The sequence below is a fragment of the Perca fluviatilis genome, chromosome 13 (assembly GCF_010015445.1).
Source record: "Perca fluviatilis chromosome 13, GENO_Pfluv_1.0, whole genome shotgun sequence".
NCBI lineage: Eukaryota > Metazoa > Chordata > Actinopteri > Perciformes > Percidae > Perca > Perca fluviatilis.
In genome coordinates, this window is record NC_053124.1 from 16,832,243 (window position 1) to 16,850,224 (window position 17,982).

General features: G+C 41.5%; 2 protein-coding genes across 4 annotated transcripts; both read right to left on the reverse strand.

Moving 5' to 3' along the window:
* Positions 1-141: 141 nt before the first annotated feature.
* On the reverse strand, positions 142-5,768 carry nkain1 (sodium/potassium transporting ATPase interacting 1). Of its 3 annotated transcripts, none has more exons than XM_039821085.1 (8): positions 5,583-5,768; positions 4,905-5,271; positions 3,853-3,990; positions 3,648-3,728; positions 2,865-3,062; positions 2,648-2,708; positions 1,339-1,420; positions 142-772 (listed from the first exon to the last, which is right to left on the reverse strand). In XM_039821085.1, exons 2-8 carry the CDS (start codon positions 4,956-4,958, stop codon positions 763-765), a joined length of 624 nt encoding a protein of 207 aa, XP_039677019.1. In that variant the 5' UTR covers positions 4,959-5,271; positions 5,583-5,768; the 3' UTR covers positions 142-762. The 3 variants fall into 3 exon arrangements, with proteins under 3 accessions (XP_039677019.1, XP_039677018.1, XP_039677017.1); XM_039821084.1 differs by having other exon boundaries at positions 5,577-5,768; XM_039821083.1 differs by having other exon boundaries at positions 5,469-5,768.
* A 3,477-nt stretch (positions 5,769-9,245) lies between these two features.
* snrnp40 (small nuclear ribonucleoprotein 40 (U5)) lies at positions 9,246-17,973 on the reverse strand. The gene is made up of 10 exons (XM_039820750.1): positions 17,744-17,973; positions 16,693-16,822; positions 16,483-16,576; positions 15,777-15,942; positions 15,412-15,534; positions 14,032-14,152; positions 13,842-13,924; positions 11,736-11,797; positions 10,564-10,667; positions 9,246-9,546 (listed from the first exon to the last, which is right to left on the reverse strand). The coding sequence occupies exons 1-10, from the start codon at positions 17,852-17,854 to the stop codon at positions 9,497-9,499; spliced, it is 1,044 nt and encodes a 347-aa protein (XP_039676684.1). The 5' UTR covers positions 17,855-17,973; the 3' UTR covers positions 9,246-9,496.
* Between the last annotated feature and the right edge of the window lie 9 nt (positions 17,974-17,982).

A 17,982-nucleotide genomic window follows, 5' to 3' on the forward strand; every position in this document is an offset into this window, starting at 1 on the left:
CAGCAAGTCGAGTCGGTAATGTATAAAGCTTGAATGTCAACAGTGGTTTTAACGGCATGGGAGGAAGGAAAGATGGCTTTGGGAATGGGAATCGTAAGACTGCTCTAGTTCGACGTTACCACATTCTAAAACAACAACAGGTAAGAGCTGTGCCTCTTTTTATTATATGACCCCCCACACACACACACATACACACACAAGCACCCAAAAAATAATAATTCACAGGGACACCGAGTGGTAGAGTCCAGGGTGCAACCACAAAGCACCAGCTAATCCTGTGGAGTCACACACACACACACACACACACACACACACACACACACACACACACACACACACACACACACACACACACACACACACACACACACACACACACACACACACACACACACACACACACACACACACACGTGGGAGTGTTGAGAGCTGGCAGTTTAGTGAAGTGTGTCTTCTGTGATTTGACAGAGGCGTCCCCAGCTCTTGTTCTCTGTATTTCTCCTCCCCGACTCCTCCTTCATCTTATCACACCACCTGGCATGCTGGTTCTTCCCTGAGCTCTGTACATTCTATTCAGGGCTGTATTTCTCTTTCGCAGACTCAAGCACACATGCACACACGCACAGACGTCTCTCCCTCTGGGTGGGGTAAGTCCATTCCTCCGGTAAACTGTGACACAGAGTGAGTGTAATTGAGGCAAACACCGCTTTCCATCCACAGTGACACCGTCAGGGTTTGGCCTGAAGGGGGCGCTACCAACGGTTAACCAGCCCTGGGATGCAAAGAGGATGAGATCAGGGGAATTCACACTGTCAGACATCAATGTTACTGTATACTGTACTTTGATATCATTGCATAAAAAGAGCCCTCCACTGATTTTACACATGAATTTTGATTTGCTCCTCATGAGAAAAAACATTTGTATAATGCCTTCTGTATCTCTGGACGGAGCTTTCCAGTCTTTGAAAAAAAATAACCCCAATAATGTCATTAGGGTTATCTCGGCTTGGGCTTCAGGATTTTTAATAAGACACATGCATTAAAAAACTTAAGTGTGGGTTTTTTAAAGAAGTGGGCATTTAGGAGGCTAAATAAAGAGGCCGTTGAGTTGCATTGTGGGAAATAAAAGATACGTATTTGAAGCCTGATCTACAAAAGGGACTAAAAGTCCAAATGTTTTGGCCTCTGCTACATTTATTTTTATCTGTGAGGGCCCTAACTTTTTAAGAAGTGCAAGAGTAGTGGAGTACCCCTTAAAGGACAAAAGTTCAACAAAAGGATCAAAAAGAAGGAGAACAAAGTAGAGGAAAATTTCTGAATGTTATAATTGTCACTCACGTGTAAAGAGGCTGCAGTTGCAGATGTGAGGACTTCTGAGGAGGCTGGTAGCCATACGAGTCAAAGCCACCGATGAAATCAACTTCAAAAGTAGAGATAAAAGAGAAGGGATGACATCATTCCACTTTCCCTTAAATCAGTATTTATTGACCATGCGTTGTTGTTGTTCTCAGTATATCTTAATACCACTGTAAACCCACTGTGACATCAGAATCTGCAGAGATACATCATCATCTTTCTCACTGCTTCTATGTCATTGATACACTGTTCTAGTCTTTCTCAATCGATTCAGAGGAACAAACCTTTGGTGCCAGCTGAAAAAGAAAATAGTCCCTGATTTTCTTGACCACAAGTTAGGAATTTGTTTTCTCCAGATGCAAGATCTGACATTTTTTTATAAAAATACTCCTGTAATGTTGTATTGCAATTCTTTCTTTGAAATATTGGCCGTTATTAGTTTATTGCAGATGTATTGGTATCAAGTGTATATATAGTGGCCAATACAATGCAAGACAATGAAGAACAGAAATGCGAAAGATATGTTTGAGTTAATTTAAAATATTTACGGTCCACAGTTTTTTTATTACTCCCACTTAGTACATATGTTGGTCACAATTAATTATAGCAACAAATTCAAGGGGTGCTTGTCCAAAATGTATGTTTATGTGGTGGATTTATGTTAAGAAAGTTAATACAACTTTACTGGATTTTTTCAAACTATCAAATATATTATAATAATATCAGCATCAGCCTCAAAAATCCAGTGTTGGTCGGCATATACATTTTTTTATTTCATCATCACCACTTTGTTATAACATGCATATAATTATGACATAGCGTGCTGTTGAGACATCATATACACACCATAAAACTTCCTTTTACAGGATATCAAGCTTATGATGTCATATTCTAAGTACAGGACTTCATTTCCCCTGTTGAGTGAGAGTGAAACACTCACGAGAGCCACATGAGGAGGAGGACATTTAGACACACAGATGGCACACCCAAGCCCACAGACAAGCACCAGCCAGCAGTCAGACGGACACTCTTGACAGTGGGAATCTTCCTGCAGACATCTCTAATACTACCCACAGATAGAGCGCTCAGATCACCCAGAGGGAATCCTCTGCGGTGATATTGCACGGCATGACTCAGGCAGGAGAAAACAATGAGCTTACAGCACTCGCATCCAACACTATGGATCACTAACACAAAAGCACTCTCGACAGTATGACAAGTAAACCTGATCAGCTGAGCAAGGTGCTGGAAGAGGATCAACAAGCTTTTAGGAGAAGACAAAAGCACTCACAGCTGTCCTCGTCATCCTGGAAGACTTTGCTCACATAGCAGGCGTATACAAAGCCAAAGAGCTGTTAAAGGAGAGATAGCCAGAAATTAGGTGACAGTTGTACAGGCTGAGGGTCAGCAAACCAAAACGCTTTTAACAATGTTTATAACAATTTCGTTGTGTGTTTATGAACGTAAAAGAAACGCAGTGTATGATAATTTGTGTGTTAGATACGTACAGCCAATAGGATCTGAATGGCCGAACTCAACACCTCTATGTACTGGTAGTCAAGGAGACATCCGGAGACAGTGATGACATGATGGTCGTCAGGGGCCATGCGAGAGTCTAGCACTGGCGTTACCAGGCAACCAGGACCATGCTCCATCCACCACGAACGATGAAGGGATGTGTTGAACGTCATGAGAAAGTCCCTGTCCTAAATACATACACAGCTAACGATTATTACCATTGTTGATTCCTCACTGATTATGTTTTTGATTAACTGATTAGTCTACAAAATGTCAGACAATTGTGAGAAATGTCTTTGCAAATTCCCAGAGCACAATTTACAAAATACAATTTATAAAATAGAGAAGCAGCAAAACCATAGGTTTGAGAAGCTGATTTAAATCAGGGGTTCCTAACTCGGGGGTCGGGGCCCCACTAAGGGGTAACTAGGTAAATATCGTGGGTCGCAATGAAAGATGAGAAAAAAAAAGAATATTCCTGCGACACAGAATTAGGGTTAGTTCTTTCAAATTGTTGCTTTTTTATAATAAATTGCTGGATGATTCTACATCAAGTACTCAAATAAAACAATTGGAGAAGGAATAATCACTCTTAAGGAAAACTGGTAACAGCATGCAAATACATGCAGACTGCAAACAGACCGAAATTTGAGAAACCAATGAGTTAAACAATTCATTAATTATAAAAATGTAACTCAACTAAGTGATTTTCTCACTAAAGACAGATGAAAAGTTATTAAGAGGATCACAACCACAAGACACACAGCACTTACCTGAGACAGGTTTCCAACCTCCAGGTAGAAACAGATAATGAACGAGTTCCAACCCACCCAAAGAACCAGCCATACTGCATACTGCCAAACAGATGCAGAGATCAGTTTCTCAAAGAGAATAACTGCACACTCATTACATCTAAATCTATATCAATAAAAAGTAAACAGGAGCTCTGCATCATCAGAAGGTGAGGGATATACTCACAAAGATAAGGTATTTGAAGCGAAACTGCACGGTGCCAAACATGCCCAGGATGACGGCCATAATGTGCAGGAAGTTGGCCAGGATGGGAGCCCATTGGTAGCCCAGAAAATCAAACACCTGCCTCTGAAGGGCTGCCACCTAGGGGACAGGGGGAGGGGTCATATATACATACATACACTCACACTCACAAAAAAACACATGCATGCAAAAACACACAACCGAGGACATATGCAAATATGACACACATAGAAACACAATGCACATTGTGATCTAGTTTTCACACACACACACACACACACACACACACACACACACACACAGACAGTGACAGGGACACACAGACAGGTCTGCCGCAGTTGTTTCCATGGTAACTGACTGGAGCACCAGCCAGTCCAGTGACTGTAAAAGAGGAGCACCCCCCAAAAGCGCCCCCAAACTAATGAGAATCTATGGGCCGAATCCCCCTGCCACACAACAACTCATCAGCCCTGCAAACAATAGCCTTGATAACTAGCCCTCACACTGCTGTGTTCTGTGCCTGCATCATTCTTACTACAGGAATAGCTGATATACTGTCTCATATTACACACTTATTACATTTTAGAGGGATAGTCTCAAGCTATTTGTAGGCACAAGGAACGGATAACTTTAACTCAAGAATGGAGACCAGATGGTGAACAGGGCCTCCTTGTCCCTCTTGTGCTTAACATTCACATGGTTTTGCCAGAATGGGGCTATCACCCCTCTGACACAGGCATACAGGCCACCCTGACACCAAAGCATACCCCCTGCCCTGCTCCCTCTGCTTCAAAGACACACACACACACCCTTGCCTGTAATGTGGCAAGGGACCCCAGCAGCTGTAGCTCAAAGCTTTTTGTCTGTACAGATAGACTGGACACAAATTGATTACAGTGTGTGTGTGTGTGCGTGCACGCTGCTCTAACAAGTATATAATCATGATGAGTGAGAAGATGCAGCATTGACCGTGCGCATGCACACACACACACACACACACACACACACACACACACACACACACACACACTCACCAACTGCAGTGAACATATCACCAGCAGCGTGCACCTTCCGTCGCACTTCCCCATCTTGGAGGGCTCAGGACGCAGCTTGGAGCTGCGGAGGCTCCGGGGGAATGACGGGTCCCCGGTCAGATCCAGACTGCCTGGCCGTCTCAGCTCACACCATTCCCGGTTGAGTAGACCTGCCCAAGGCCGCCGCCGCCGCCTCCTGTAACGCTGGTCTGGCCCTTCCACTCACAGCGAGTGACCCATCTTGGCCGCTGGTTTTGTCGGTAAATACCAATCGCGAGGAGAGGAAGGGGAGGTGGGGGGGGCGTCGACTTCACACCGGCCTGCTGCGGTCCGACCACCGCCGACAACCGAATCACCTCGGCCACACCTTCCGGAGAGGGGACACACAAAGACACAAAGAGAGACGGAAAGCTGTCATAATCTGCCCCAGGCTATAGATGGAAATGAGCATCATATGATACCGAATCACACGGGGAGGAGGGGACCGACCCCGCAGTGTTACTACGGCTAACGTTTGGCTACATGCAATCCGCTACGGACACAAAGCAGCCCGTTCTGACTCACGGGTTTCTAGGAACGGAAGAGTCCTCGTGCCCCCTATCTCCGTCGTCCCGATCTTCTTCTTTTAACTGTTTAGGAAAATAAGTTAAGTTAACGGGCAGATCTGCTCACCAGTACCGGGCTCTGGGTTCCTTCGCTCCGTCTCGCAGCGTCTTTTGTCAACAATCCGTGCCGGGGCGGGCGCAGGCGGAGCCGGGGGGAAGAGAGAGAGACGAGGGGGTGGGGGCTCTCAGTCACCGCGACCCCCTCGAGGAGGAGCTGCATGTATTCTGCAGACCCGCGTGCGTGCGCGCGGCCGAGCAGCAGCCCCGCGAGGCGTTCGAAAAGGAGTACAAAAGAAACAGGGGGGTGGAGGAAGGTTCCGACACCCGAAAAAAATAGTCTGTAATCACCTCCCACTACCATCTGAGTGTGGCCGAGGAGGAGAGAGCAACTGGCCCGTGGTCCACTCCTGCTGCTCGTCTCCTCAGCCTGGATGGAAGAAACACAATTAACAGCCTTGTTTAATCTCAGCGACCATGACGTGAGCAGTGCGACGGTGTAACAAAGTCAACTTCGAAACAAATTAAAATGATGAAAAGGCAGATCAGTCTAATGACAGCTTAGGTGGTTATCGCAAGGCCATATAACAATCAATGAAAAACCAAACCATCTAGTTTAGTTCACCTTTTAGCAGGGTTGGGAAGGTTACTTTGGAAGTTACTATGTAGCCTAATAGTAGTGTATAAATATTAATTACTTTATTAAAGTAATGTAACTTATCTCATTTAATTAATTTTGATGAAGTTTTTATTGAATGTTTTCAACTGTTAACCATTTTCAAATGTTTAATGTTAAACCTGGTAGTGTTACCTTACAGCAGCAATCAACACTGACTACTGTCAAACTCTTTTTAAAATCCTTCATTACATGAATTAAGAATATAATAATTTAATTTGGAAAAACAGCCACATTTATATTATATTACATTACATGTCATTTAGCTGATGCTTTTATCCAAAGCTACTTCTAATTAAGTACTTTCAACCCTGAAGGTGCAAACTCCAGACAACAAGTAGTAAGTGCAAGTACATTAGCTTTAAATAAGCAAAATTACAAAGAGCCATATGAAAGTGCAGCTTCAAGAAATATATATACTTTTTGTTTTGTTTTTTATTTATGTATGTGTAGTTGGAAGAGATGGTTTTTTAGCCTTCGGCGGAAGATGCGTAGGCTTTCGGCCATCCTGATGTCAATAGGGAGCTTGTTCCACCATTTAGGAGCCAGGACAGCAAACAGTCGGGATTTCGTTGAGTGATTAGTTGTCCCTCGCTGTGAGGGGGCAGCAAGCAGGTTGGCTGATGCAGAGCGGAGTGGGCGGGTTGGGGTATATGGTTTGACCATGTCCTGGAGCAACTGGTAACCAGTGAAGAGAGCAGAGGAGCGGTAGTGTGAGAGAACTTGGGGAGGTTGAAGAAAGAAAAAAAAGTCGAGTTGCTGCGTTCTGAATGAGCTGCAGGGGCCGGATTGCACATGCAGGCAGGCCAATCAGGAGGGAGTTGCAGTAGTCTAGACGTGAGATGACTAGAGCCTGAACCAGAACCTGAGCCACCTTCTGCGTTAGAAGGGACATAACCTTCTGATGTTATGCAGCATGTATCTACACAATCGGGTAGTTGCAGCAATGTTGGCAGTGAAGGAGAGTTGGTCGTCAAGTGTCACACCCAGGTTTCTAGCAGTCTGGGTGGGGACTACCACAGAGTTGTCAATTGTTATAGGCAGGTCTTGGGTAGGAGAGCCCTTCCCTGGAAGGAAAAGGAGCTCAGTCTTGTCAAGGTAGAGTTCAGATGGTGTGCGGACATCCAAGAAGAAATGTCAGTCAGACAGGCCGAGATACGTGCTGCTACTTGAGTTTCAGACTCGGGAAAGGAGAGAATTAGTTGGGTGTCGTCTGCGTAGCTGTGATAAGAAAAGCTGTGCGAGTGAATGACAGACCCGAGAGAGTTGGTGTACAGAGAGAAGAGGAGGGGACCCAGGACTGATCCCTGAGGAACCCCAGTTTTGAGTGGGCAAGGTTCTGAGGTAGATCCTCTCCAAGTTACCCGGTAGGTTCGGTCTGTCAGGTAAGATGTGAGCAAAGAGAGCGCAGAGCCTGAAACACCCAGATCCTGGAGTGTCGAAATGAGGATCTGGTGGTTCACTGTGTCGAAGGCAGCAGAAAGGTCCAGAAGGATGACGACGGAGGAGAGAGAGGCTGCTCTAGCGATGTGAAGCTGCTCAGTGACAGCAAGGAGGGCAGTTTCTGTTGAGTGGCCAGCCTTGAAGACAGACTGGTGGGGATCAAGAAGGTTGTTCAAGTGGAGATAGGTAGAAAGTTATAAATGGCACGCTCAAGAGTTTTGGATAGAAATAGAAGAAGGAAGACAAGTGTTGGTTTTTTGAGTAGTGGGGTCACTCTTGCCTCTTTGAGGGCGTCAGGGAAACAGCCAGTTGACAAGGAGATGTTGATGAGATGGGTGAGGAAAGGAAGAAGGTCAGGAGCAATAGACTGGAGAAGGTGAGAAGGGATAGGATCAAGAAGGCAGGTGGTTTGGAAAAAAAATATCTTTTTGCTGCAGAAATAGAGGCAGTGAAGGAGGAAAGAAGAGACTGATAGGTAAGCACGCACTGAGTCAGATAACCACGAAGCTGGGGAGGACTTGCAAGCCTGCCGTGAAGTAAGAGGGCAGAGAGAGTTAAGAGAGGATAGAATAGAGAGGAGAGTGTCTGTGGCAGCGTTGGGAGGCATGAGTAAGAAAGAGTCAGATGGAGGGAGGGTTGATAAAGTACATAACGCCAGAGAAGAAGGAGAGCATGAACGAATGTTACAGCGGACAAGTATAGTGTCTCTTGAGATATGGTTGTGACAAAGTCAGACTTCAGCACCTCTGTTTAATGCACCAAGCAAAACATGGTGCTAAAATATGTCTTCAATAGCCTAGAAGCCCAGTGTGCCACACAGAAGGTAGATATGTCTTCCCTACTTTATTGAATATGACTGCTTGCAGTTCGTACTGTAAGCTAACTTAGGCTACTTACCAGCAGATGTTTCCTGAGGTTGGACATTGACATTTTCGACAATGGTTGTGGCTGGAAATGGCAAAAGACATTGTGCACATGAAAAACATGCAAAGCAACACAATTAATATTATTCAACATATAGCCTATAGCTTTTTACATAAATGATTCAGATGTAACCCCCAATGTAATCATGAACATTTTTATAATAAATTATAATTTTTTTTTTCAAATTTTTTTTTTTAAATATTAATAATTTATACCCTCCCTTTTTTTTTTTTTACTAAAAACTATCTTTTTTTTTTTTTTTTTTTTTTTTTTTTTTTTTTTTTTTTTTTTTTTTTTTTATAAAAAAAACCCCCCTCCCCTACCAAAAAAAAAAACCACCATATAAAAAAAAAACCAACAAAAAAAAAAAAAAAACCCCCAAAAAAATTATGACAATAGATAGATAGATAGATAGATAGATAGATAGATAGATAGATAGATAGATAGACAGATAGACAGATAGACAGATAGACAGATAGACAGATAGATACTTTAGTATTCCTAAAGGGAACAGGTTAAAGTAGTAGTGGATGAATTATATAAAATAACTTGTTTTATCTGTGCATAAACAGATCACATTGTTCAACAGTTTGCCTATTTTTAATTCATATCTGGTAGATAAAACCAGCAGCAGGTTGCATATAAAACTACTATAAACACAGGAAGGCATCATAATGACAAAATAATCTCACAAACTTTTTTTAACAGAATACTCAAGTTTATTAAAAAGAAACAAATCAGAATAAAAAACAAGTCATTGTGGAGATTGTTGTGACTGATAGTAAACTTCAAACACATCCTGAGGTTGTTCTGCGACAGGCTGAAGCATATGAAATTACAAAGACTCCTAACCTTCTGTCGAACACCACCCATCCACTTCTAAGGCAGGACACTCGCTTGCAGGACACATACACACACACAAACGCATATCCAAGTTAACAAACACCCTACTGAATTTCTCCCATGTAGAGCCTTTTATCACTGGAGCCAGACAGCACTGTGTAGAGGGACAAAGAGAAAGATAATTAAACTCTTATTGTTAAGTGTCATAACAGGGCTTTTGGGCCATGACAAATATGAGAGATGCACAAGTTTAAAGAATCAAACAAAGTAATTTATTTAACAAAAGTAATGTAGTTGCAAAGCATAACAAAGGAACACATAACATGGTATGTAAATGTCAGTAAGATCAGTATGTCTTGAGGTGAACTAACTCAAAATGTCGAGTGAGTGTTTATGAATATTAAAGCGCCCATATTATGCTCATTTTCAGGTTCATAATTGTATTTTATGGTTGTACCAGAATAGGTTTACATGGTTTAATTTTCAAAAAACACCATATTTTTGTTGTACTACACAGCTCTCTCACTGCTGCAGCTCCTCTTTTCACCTGGTTTCTGTTTTAGCTACAGAGTGAGACCTCTTTTCTTCTGTACTATCTTTGATTGCACTCTCACATGCGCAGTAGCTCAGATGTAGATCATGTCAGCTAGCTAGCTCTAGAGACAGTAAAAGAAAGGCGATTTCTCCAACTTCGGTCAGTTACAAGGCAGGATTAGCTGGGAGACTTTTAAACGAGGGCGCACATGTAAGTGGTTCTTTTGTAGATTATGGTGAACTTTTGTGTGTTGTAGCAGTGCTTTGCCATTGAGAATGAGGTAGCATGCTAACGCTAGCATGCTAACGGTTGCGGTTAGCCGCCTCGTTTCGCCGTGCAGATTTTGACCCGCTCACCCGGAGACTGAAGGCAGGACACATTCAGAAACCGTATCTCACTCAAAACAGCACGGATGTTTTTTTTTTCAAAGTTTGTGTGCGTATGGAAGCACCAGAGACACTAAATAACCCAAATCCCAGAAAAGTGTTTTTTTTTCATAATATGGGCACTTTAAAACGATCTTCCCTCCAGATCTCATGGCTCTCTGCTCAAGATTACTGCGTAAATATCTCTATTCCATTCTTCTAATGTGTATTACAGCATGTAACCTGAGACTAAAACAGTAGTTTGACTCACCTATAGGCTCCTCTGGATGAAATGCCACTTCGTTGACTGAACCGGCGTGGCCCGGCAGCTTGTACAGGATTCTACGTGATGTGGTGTCCCAGATATACACAAATCTATAAACACAGACAACAGAATGACTCCTGATGTGAGAGAGCTGAGACATATGAGAGTGAATGATTATGGCATTTTTGTTAGAATACATTTTGTGCTGTGTATTTATATCAAGTTACGCTATTGTTGGTGGATTAAGAGAAGTTGAAAGAGGTCAGTTGCACAGAGAACATTACGGCTAGCTTGCAATTTAAGATTTAGACTTATCTAGAAAGATAAAACTGTTATAATGTACTTATTAAATTAACGTTTCATAAGTCTGGACACAAACTAGGTGGGTTTAATGCATGTTTATGTCTTATCTTGAAGTAAGTTCAATAGAAGCACAACCTCTTAAAAGGCATATACTATTAAATGGGTTGCCAGATTGAATGTCTACATGAGAAAATGAGGAAAGTAGGTGAGCTTTTCTGGAGGGCTCGTATGTACTGGGGAGAAGCATATACCATGTGCTTATGGTGTTGTCACATATGCATGTTTATTTGGTTTACAGTTTATTGTCTATTTAATTGTGTTGTCTTGAATGTTATGGTTATTATGTTATCTTGTTTGGGTAGGTGGTGATGACGACGAGTGGGATGGGGGCCGTGGGGAGGTGTTCATGTTGTAAATTGTATGCCGTTTAAAAAATGAATAAAAACTGTTCATCAAAAATGCATATTTTTTTCCTCAACAAATAAGGTTATGATGCATAGATGTATATATGAGTGTATATGGATAGTTATAGTTGTTCATATGTTGGTACAGTATGTCTAATTTAAGAGTTTCTTAAATCAGACATTTCTTTTAAAATCAGCAACATTCTATATATTTTTTGTATACACACAAAATATTTATTTATCCCCGTGTTATTCTCTTTTTAACCCTTTTTTGTTAAAAAAGGAAAGAAAAGCCATATAAGACAACATAAGGACTGTATCTCTTCTCTCAAAAAAAGTTGAAAGATGAAAATATTTTATAATCACAGTAACAAAATGAATTTTCCCCAAACTAGATAAACCTTTAGCATACAGTATGTGTGTGCACAAGCATGTAAACGAGGTGTGCGCGTTTGTTTTGTTGTCTCTCACCTGTCAGCTGAGCCGGCAGCTATCTTACTGCCGTCAGTAGACCAGGAGCACCTCAGCAAATTCTGAAAGACAGATGTCGGAAACTGCATTAGCAAGATGACACAAGCGTTCTACGTGCGAGCTGCTGTTACAGTAATAAGATGAAAAATAAACATTTCTTTATTAGAAAGTAGGGCTGCACAATATATCGGGTTTTTTAATCTGCATCGCAATATTAACTGGCACAATATACACATCAAGAAAAGTTGAGACATATCGGGTAAGACACAAAGATTTATTGTGTTATTTGAAAGACAATAGCCGTAGAAAACTGCACTTTATTCTTTTTTTAGTGGTGTCTTTTATATTCAATTCCATGTTCAATTTGTTCAATAAAAGAATGTTGGAAAATATTTCCTTTTATTTGTTTTAAATTCAACAGGCAATTTGTTGTATTTTAGCAGAATACTGAAAGCAGCCGAAGTGTAGAACTGAGTACACTACCTGTTTATTTATCACAAGTAACATCGTTACTGCGATATTCAACAACATTATCGCATGTCGCACATTTTCCTCATATCGTGCAGCCCTATTAGAAAGGACAGCAGATTGATGGGTGAGGCAGGGGGAGGATGAAAGGAGATGTCGTGCAACCGTGGTCGACAACAGGCGTAAACACCGCCAGCAGGACTGCAGCTGTTAGTCACTTACGCACAAAGTTATAGACTATCAGTTCACAGGATATAAGTACCAAGCGCTGTTAACTTACAAGTTAGAAAATTACATGTTTTAATGCCTTTTTCAGAATAGAAAATCTTTGAAAATGACACAGTGGGTGGTAAAAATGATTATACAGTTCAGTATAATCCTTCACCCTGGATGGTATTGTTATATCAGTCTAATGTCTTTAGCAAAGTGGGAGTGGTTAGCTGATGGACAGGGTCAGATTGACACGTCACATGAGGGGGCGTGTTTGTGTGATGCTGATTTATAGTGAGTTCCATTTGTACTCGAAACTCGGATTTTCCGAGGTCAAAGTCGGAAACATGACCCCCGACCTTGGATTTCCAAGCTCGGAACTCTGCAACCACCGAGTACCCCGAGCTAAAAATCCAACATGGCTGCTCTGTGCATCAACAGTTGTGAAAACTGTAGTAACATACAGTTATAAGCACTTATTCATACACGCAGCACTGTCCATATTCTATCTGTGGACAATGTTGTTACTCTGTTTGTATGCACAAAAACAAACAAAAACAGTTCTTATAAACTGGCATTGCTAACAATGGCTAACCTGGCTAGAGCTAATGAAAACAATCAAAATCCGACCTGTAAATGGAACGCATGTAACTCGGGTGTGACGTCATTCCCAGCTTCGGCTTCCGAGTTCCAAGGTAAATGGAACGCACTATTAACCCGGCCCAAGCGGGCAGGTGGGAGAGATTTGAGGAAGAGACTTGTGGAGGAGATTCAGCTTGAGATTGATTCCGGAAAATGGAAGCAAGCACGCTGAAGCTGAGAAGCCACGCCACCACAAGGAAAAGACTATTGGATAGAGACTCTGAGAGAAAGACGGTTTTCTGATTGAAGGGACGTTTTCTTGTTTCCCACAATACTACTTTTGTAAATACACCTTTTAAAACCTGAACTGCACACCAAGGAGCGGGCTGGCAGAGAAGGCAACAAGAAACGCTGGAGCTGCTCAGAGCACGCGAGCAGGCTGTCGCTCCTGACGAACGACATCAGCAGGCCCGGCTCCAGAGCGTGAATCGAAACAGCGGCTGGGTGAGTCAGTTTAACACAGCGCAATCCCTCTAGAAGTAGGAAAGACTTACACTCATCTAGGCCAGCTTGGGTCTCACTCTCACGTTTAAGGCACATACGCAGGGAGAGGAGACAATATAATTAATGTTGCAAGCTAGGTTAGCCTTTAGAAGCTGTGTTTTGTTGTTCGACGAGCCTAGGTTAGCTTAAGCATTGTTACAATTGAGGGCTTTCATCAAGAATTTGAACGTTTGTGTGTGTTATTTAGCTTTAGCTGCGTTACAGTATCAAAAATGAAAAAAAAGTATCAGTGCTGTAAGTTCAAGTAGACTACATACTGGGTCAGAGAATTATTTATGTTACCTTTTCAAAGTTGTGAACGTTGCCCTGGAAAATCTTCACACATCTCTCCTTTGGTGCAAATGGTCGAACATCCCAAATACGCACTACACAAAGACAAAGGCCAAATCAAGGACTCAGCCATAGAACATTTAGTGTTATGAGCTGAGAAAAGACCATTCTTATATTCTAAATATATACACAAACTTCCCACCTGTGTTGTCCATGGAGTTTGAGAGAAGGTATGATCCCTCAGAGCTCAGGCTGAGTCCAGTTACTGAGTCCCCATGGCCGTGCATATTGTAGATCAGTTTGTTCTGCCTCAGGTCCCAAACCTGCACAACACAAAACACAGCTGTTAGCAGGGTTTATACAACAGGACATACTGTATATAGGCCAAAATGTGAAGAGCAACAAGTAGAACCAATTGTCATGATTGTGGTTCGAGTCTAGGGGAAAAAGAAAAAATTCTTACAGCACATGAGCACACTAAAAACATCAACTTTAAAATCAGACAGGAGCCTGCAGAAGAGTTTGTAGGTAAAAGAATGAGACATAAAATCTTCTTGAATATAATTATAAAAGATGAGTGAGGCGGATGTGGCAGTGAATTGACCATTTTATGATATTAGCTGCACCTGAACTAAATGGCCTTAATACTGTAAGCACCTTATTATATACTTTGTTATGGCCGAATTTCAAATGCAATCCATCCTAAATTAATGATCTCATCACCTTTAACAGAAGTGTGAGCAATCCTTTGTTGCTGCCGCTATCACAGTGTTTTATATCTGCAGTCATTCTTGTAATTCAGTGAGGATGGGTAGTTAGGGAAAAACTAGCAGTTAGGGAGAGACAGAACACAGCACCCTGACAATGTCCATTTTCTTCTGGTTTGGTTTCCTTTTATGGTTTGTTTACTTTATGTATTTTTTGTACGGCTTCCAAGTATTTTATGACCAAATTAATGTCCTTTGAACAATTAAGTTCTTGATTTGATAGTAGTTTCCAGTTAGCAGGAGAAAAAAAAAAATCATATGGGGGTAATATTACTTTCTGAACTAGTCCCTGGGTACATCTCTATATATTCCTATCTAAACCACAGATATTTAAGTAAGCCCATTGATGAAATGTAAAAGCTTTGAAAGTTCTTGCACCATACTATCTTGGACATCTGTGTCCTATATCTCTACTACCAAATTCATTTCCATGACTTCTTCACAGTTGATGATTCCATGATCATTATTTGCCAGCAGAGCTGGACGATAAAACAAGAATTTTGAGATGCCAGCAAAAGCAGTCACTGAACGACCTATTTTGGCCATGCTGATATGTGTTGTAAATGCTTTCCCCAGGTGCTTTCAGAAATTATTATTGTCAATTAATTGTTAGAGATAACCAAACGTTATTGTGATATTGATTTTTTTACTTCCCATCCCAATTTTGCCAGCATCAACAATATGCATTGATGGCTTAACACCTAATTTGAATCCCTCAGATCTGATCATGATATTTTAAAAAGAAAAAGATTTTCCAGCACATTGTCATTTTCAGTGAAATTCCCAGGTTTTCTGTGTATGCTGGAGCCCAGTACCTTGATGTCGTTGTCGATGCCTCCTGACAGGATTTGATCACTGGTGTCATTGAATGTCGCGGCCAGCACCTGGTAGGTGTTCTGGAAAGTGTGGATCGCCCCTTTCTTACGAATGTCCCACAGCTATAACATGTAGAAAGATAAACAGGAGCCTGATCAGACCAAACAACTGAACTGGAGTATTTGAGATCAATTTGTGACAAACATAATATCATCATAATCATTTCCCAAAACATTGTCTATTATTGAGACGAGTGAGTTGTAATCTCCCAAAAATGTAATCCAATAATCTAGGATAAAATAAATCTAATTACAAATTATCTAATATCTACACAAGCCAATTTATTTGCAGCTGGAAATCTCACCTTGACTGTCCCGTCATCACTGCCGGTGCAGACGAGTTGGGGCCCTCGGCGGGCCGGGTAGCAGGTGTTAACGAAGGAGGTGTGGCCCTTCAGACGTTTGATCCTCTCGCCTGTTTCACTGTCCCACACACCTACAGTCTTGTCTGTGCTCGCCGAAAACAGCATGCTGAAATACACAGCAAGAAAACACAGTTGGTCAACACGTTCTAGACATATTTATCAACCTGCTGGTTTAACCCATGAATTAAGAAGCATGAGTTTGACATGTCTCTTGCCAATTATATCAGCCAGCTATTAAACTTTAACAAACGGCAACTGGGCGTTATCTTTCATTGATTGCCGAAACTAGATTAAACACTTTTGCTTGGTACGCTTGGTTTGGACCTATATGAGTGATGAATAGCTGATAATGTTACAAACTTTATGACACTGAAGCTGTCAAATGCCAATATTTGCAGCTACTGTAACCATGTTTTATTCTGACAGCTGTCATTCAAAAAGTTCCAAGGACTGTGTGTTACTATAATTGTATAATTTGACACAAAAGGTACAACCTCTCATACTCCATCATGGACTCACTGTTTTGACAAGCTCCAACACCAAAATAACAAGATGACAATTTAAAAGTTTTAAAGCTATTTGTTAATAAAGCTTATTATTTTGAGTGAAGTATATGACGTTTTACTTTATCTGTGATCGTTCATACCTGCCATCTGTGTTGTAGTGCAGCTCCATCACTGCTCCACTATGGCCCTTCATAGTGGCATAATTGTCACAATCTCCATACACATTCCACATCACTGCAGCAAAGAAAAAAAGAGTGTACAACACGTTATTCACAGTAACTGAGAGTATGAATAAGTTTAACAAGAATGCCTGAACTGCAGGATTGTCTCTTTAATTCTTAATATCTTACAAATGAGCCTGTCAAATCCTGAGGAAGCCAGCGTTGCTCCGTTGGGGTGAAACTTGCAGCAATAGACCTCGCCCTCGTGGCCAGACATCAGCATAATGGGAGCCTGCAGGCTGGAGCTCCGTGGGGGACCCTATGGAAGACACATCAAAAGGTTAAATAAGTGGCATTAGAGCCTAACAGACCAATAATAGTTTATCCATGGTAAATGTGTAGCAGCATGTGTCAACCAATAAGTACAGAGTTCTGCAGTACAGAAATGCCAAAGACACGTTTGAGGTTATTCAGAAACAGCGTTGTCTTTACATAGTTTGTCCAGGGGAGAGCACTGACGTTGAAGTTATATTACAAAACAAATAACAGCCATTCGTCATAGGATTATTTAGCTTTTAAATATCGATATTGACCATAGAGATCCAGTATGGCCTGGGCTATGTTGAGTATCAACAGTTATTCATAATAACTAAATAGGTAAGTTGTCCAGTTGATGTTAATCACAGTGAACTGCATGATAATAAGAGGGCAAACAGGGTATGGTGGCATTTTCAAGAAGTGTTATGTAAAATCGAAAGCCACAGCCTCCAAAATGAACATAAAATTGAATAAAAGACTCTTTCAAAATTAACATTATAACCATCACAAATGTATGATTTATTGCAGAAGTACTGCATTAGGTTTAGCTAGGTGTAGCTAAAAAAAAACTTGCCGCTGCGTCCATTACAATGACAAGACCTTTAAACATTATTAGTGTCACATAATCTATTTAAGTTTAAGATCCAGTTGATGATCATCACAGTGCTGAACATGGTTGAATGTGAATAAAACACATAACAGTATTTCCTGCATTTGAGTCAATGTAATGTTCTTTTCTTTTCCTGCGGTTTCCTGCAGGGGTTCCTGTTTATGCACCTCAAGACAATCCCTAATGCAGTTAGTTAACTTAAGAACATGTTGGGTCTAGTAATTAATGACGGCCTATATGTTTTGGTCGCCTCTAACAAATAGCTTTGACTACTTTTCTAGTCACCAGGTATAGTAACGTTACTCTACGTACCATGGCCACGAGTTGCTGAGACTGAGCCGCCGCCACCAGCTCCGTTCGGGGCCGCTTCACTGCGGTAGGAACCACCGCCATGTCCGCCACTCTCTTCTTAGGCTCAATCATCCCGAATAGTCAACAAAGGTCAGCAAAGGTTTTTAATTTAATGCTAGAATTTATAAAAATAAATGGACGTCTTTCATGGAGGGACGTCGAGCTACGGAGAACCAACGAAGAGCAGAAAGGTACTTCTT

Excerpts from the sequence above, each read along its gene's own strand:
- snrnp40 (XM_039820750.1), bottom strand. The coding sequence starts at position 17,854 with ATGATTGAGCCTAAGAAGAGAGTGGCGGACATGGCGGTGGTTCCTACC. Across the intron at positions 16,577-16,692 it reads AGGATTTGACAGGCTCATTT|TGATGTGGAATGTGTATGGA; the intron begins GTAAGATATTAA and ends TCTTTGCTGCAG. Across the intron at positions 10,668-11,735 it reads GCTGCCGGCTCAGCTGACAG|ATTTGTGTATATCTGGGACA; the intron begins GTGAGAGACAAC and ends CTGTGTTTATAG.
- nkain1 (XM_039821085.1), bottom strand. The coding sequence starts at position 4,958 with ATGGGGAAGTGCGACGGAAGGTGCACGCTGCTGGTGATATGTTCACTG. Across the intron at positions 3,991-4,904 it reads TGATATGTTCACTGCAGTTG|GTGGCAGCCCTTCAGAGGCA; the intron begins GTGAGTGTGTGT and ends CCTGTCCCCTAG. Across the intron at positions 3,063-3,647 it reads AGGTTGGAAACCTGTCTCAG|GACAGGGACTTTCTCATGAC; the intron begins GTAAGTGCTGTG and ends GTATGTATTTAG.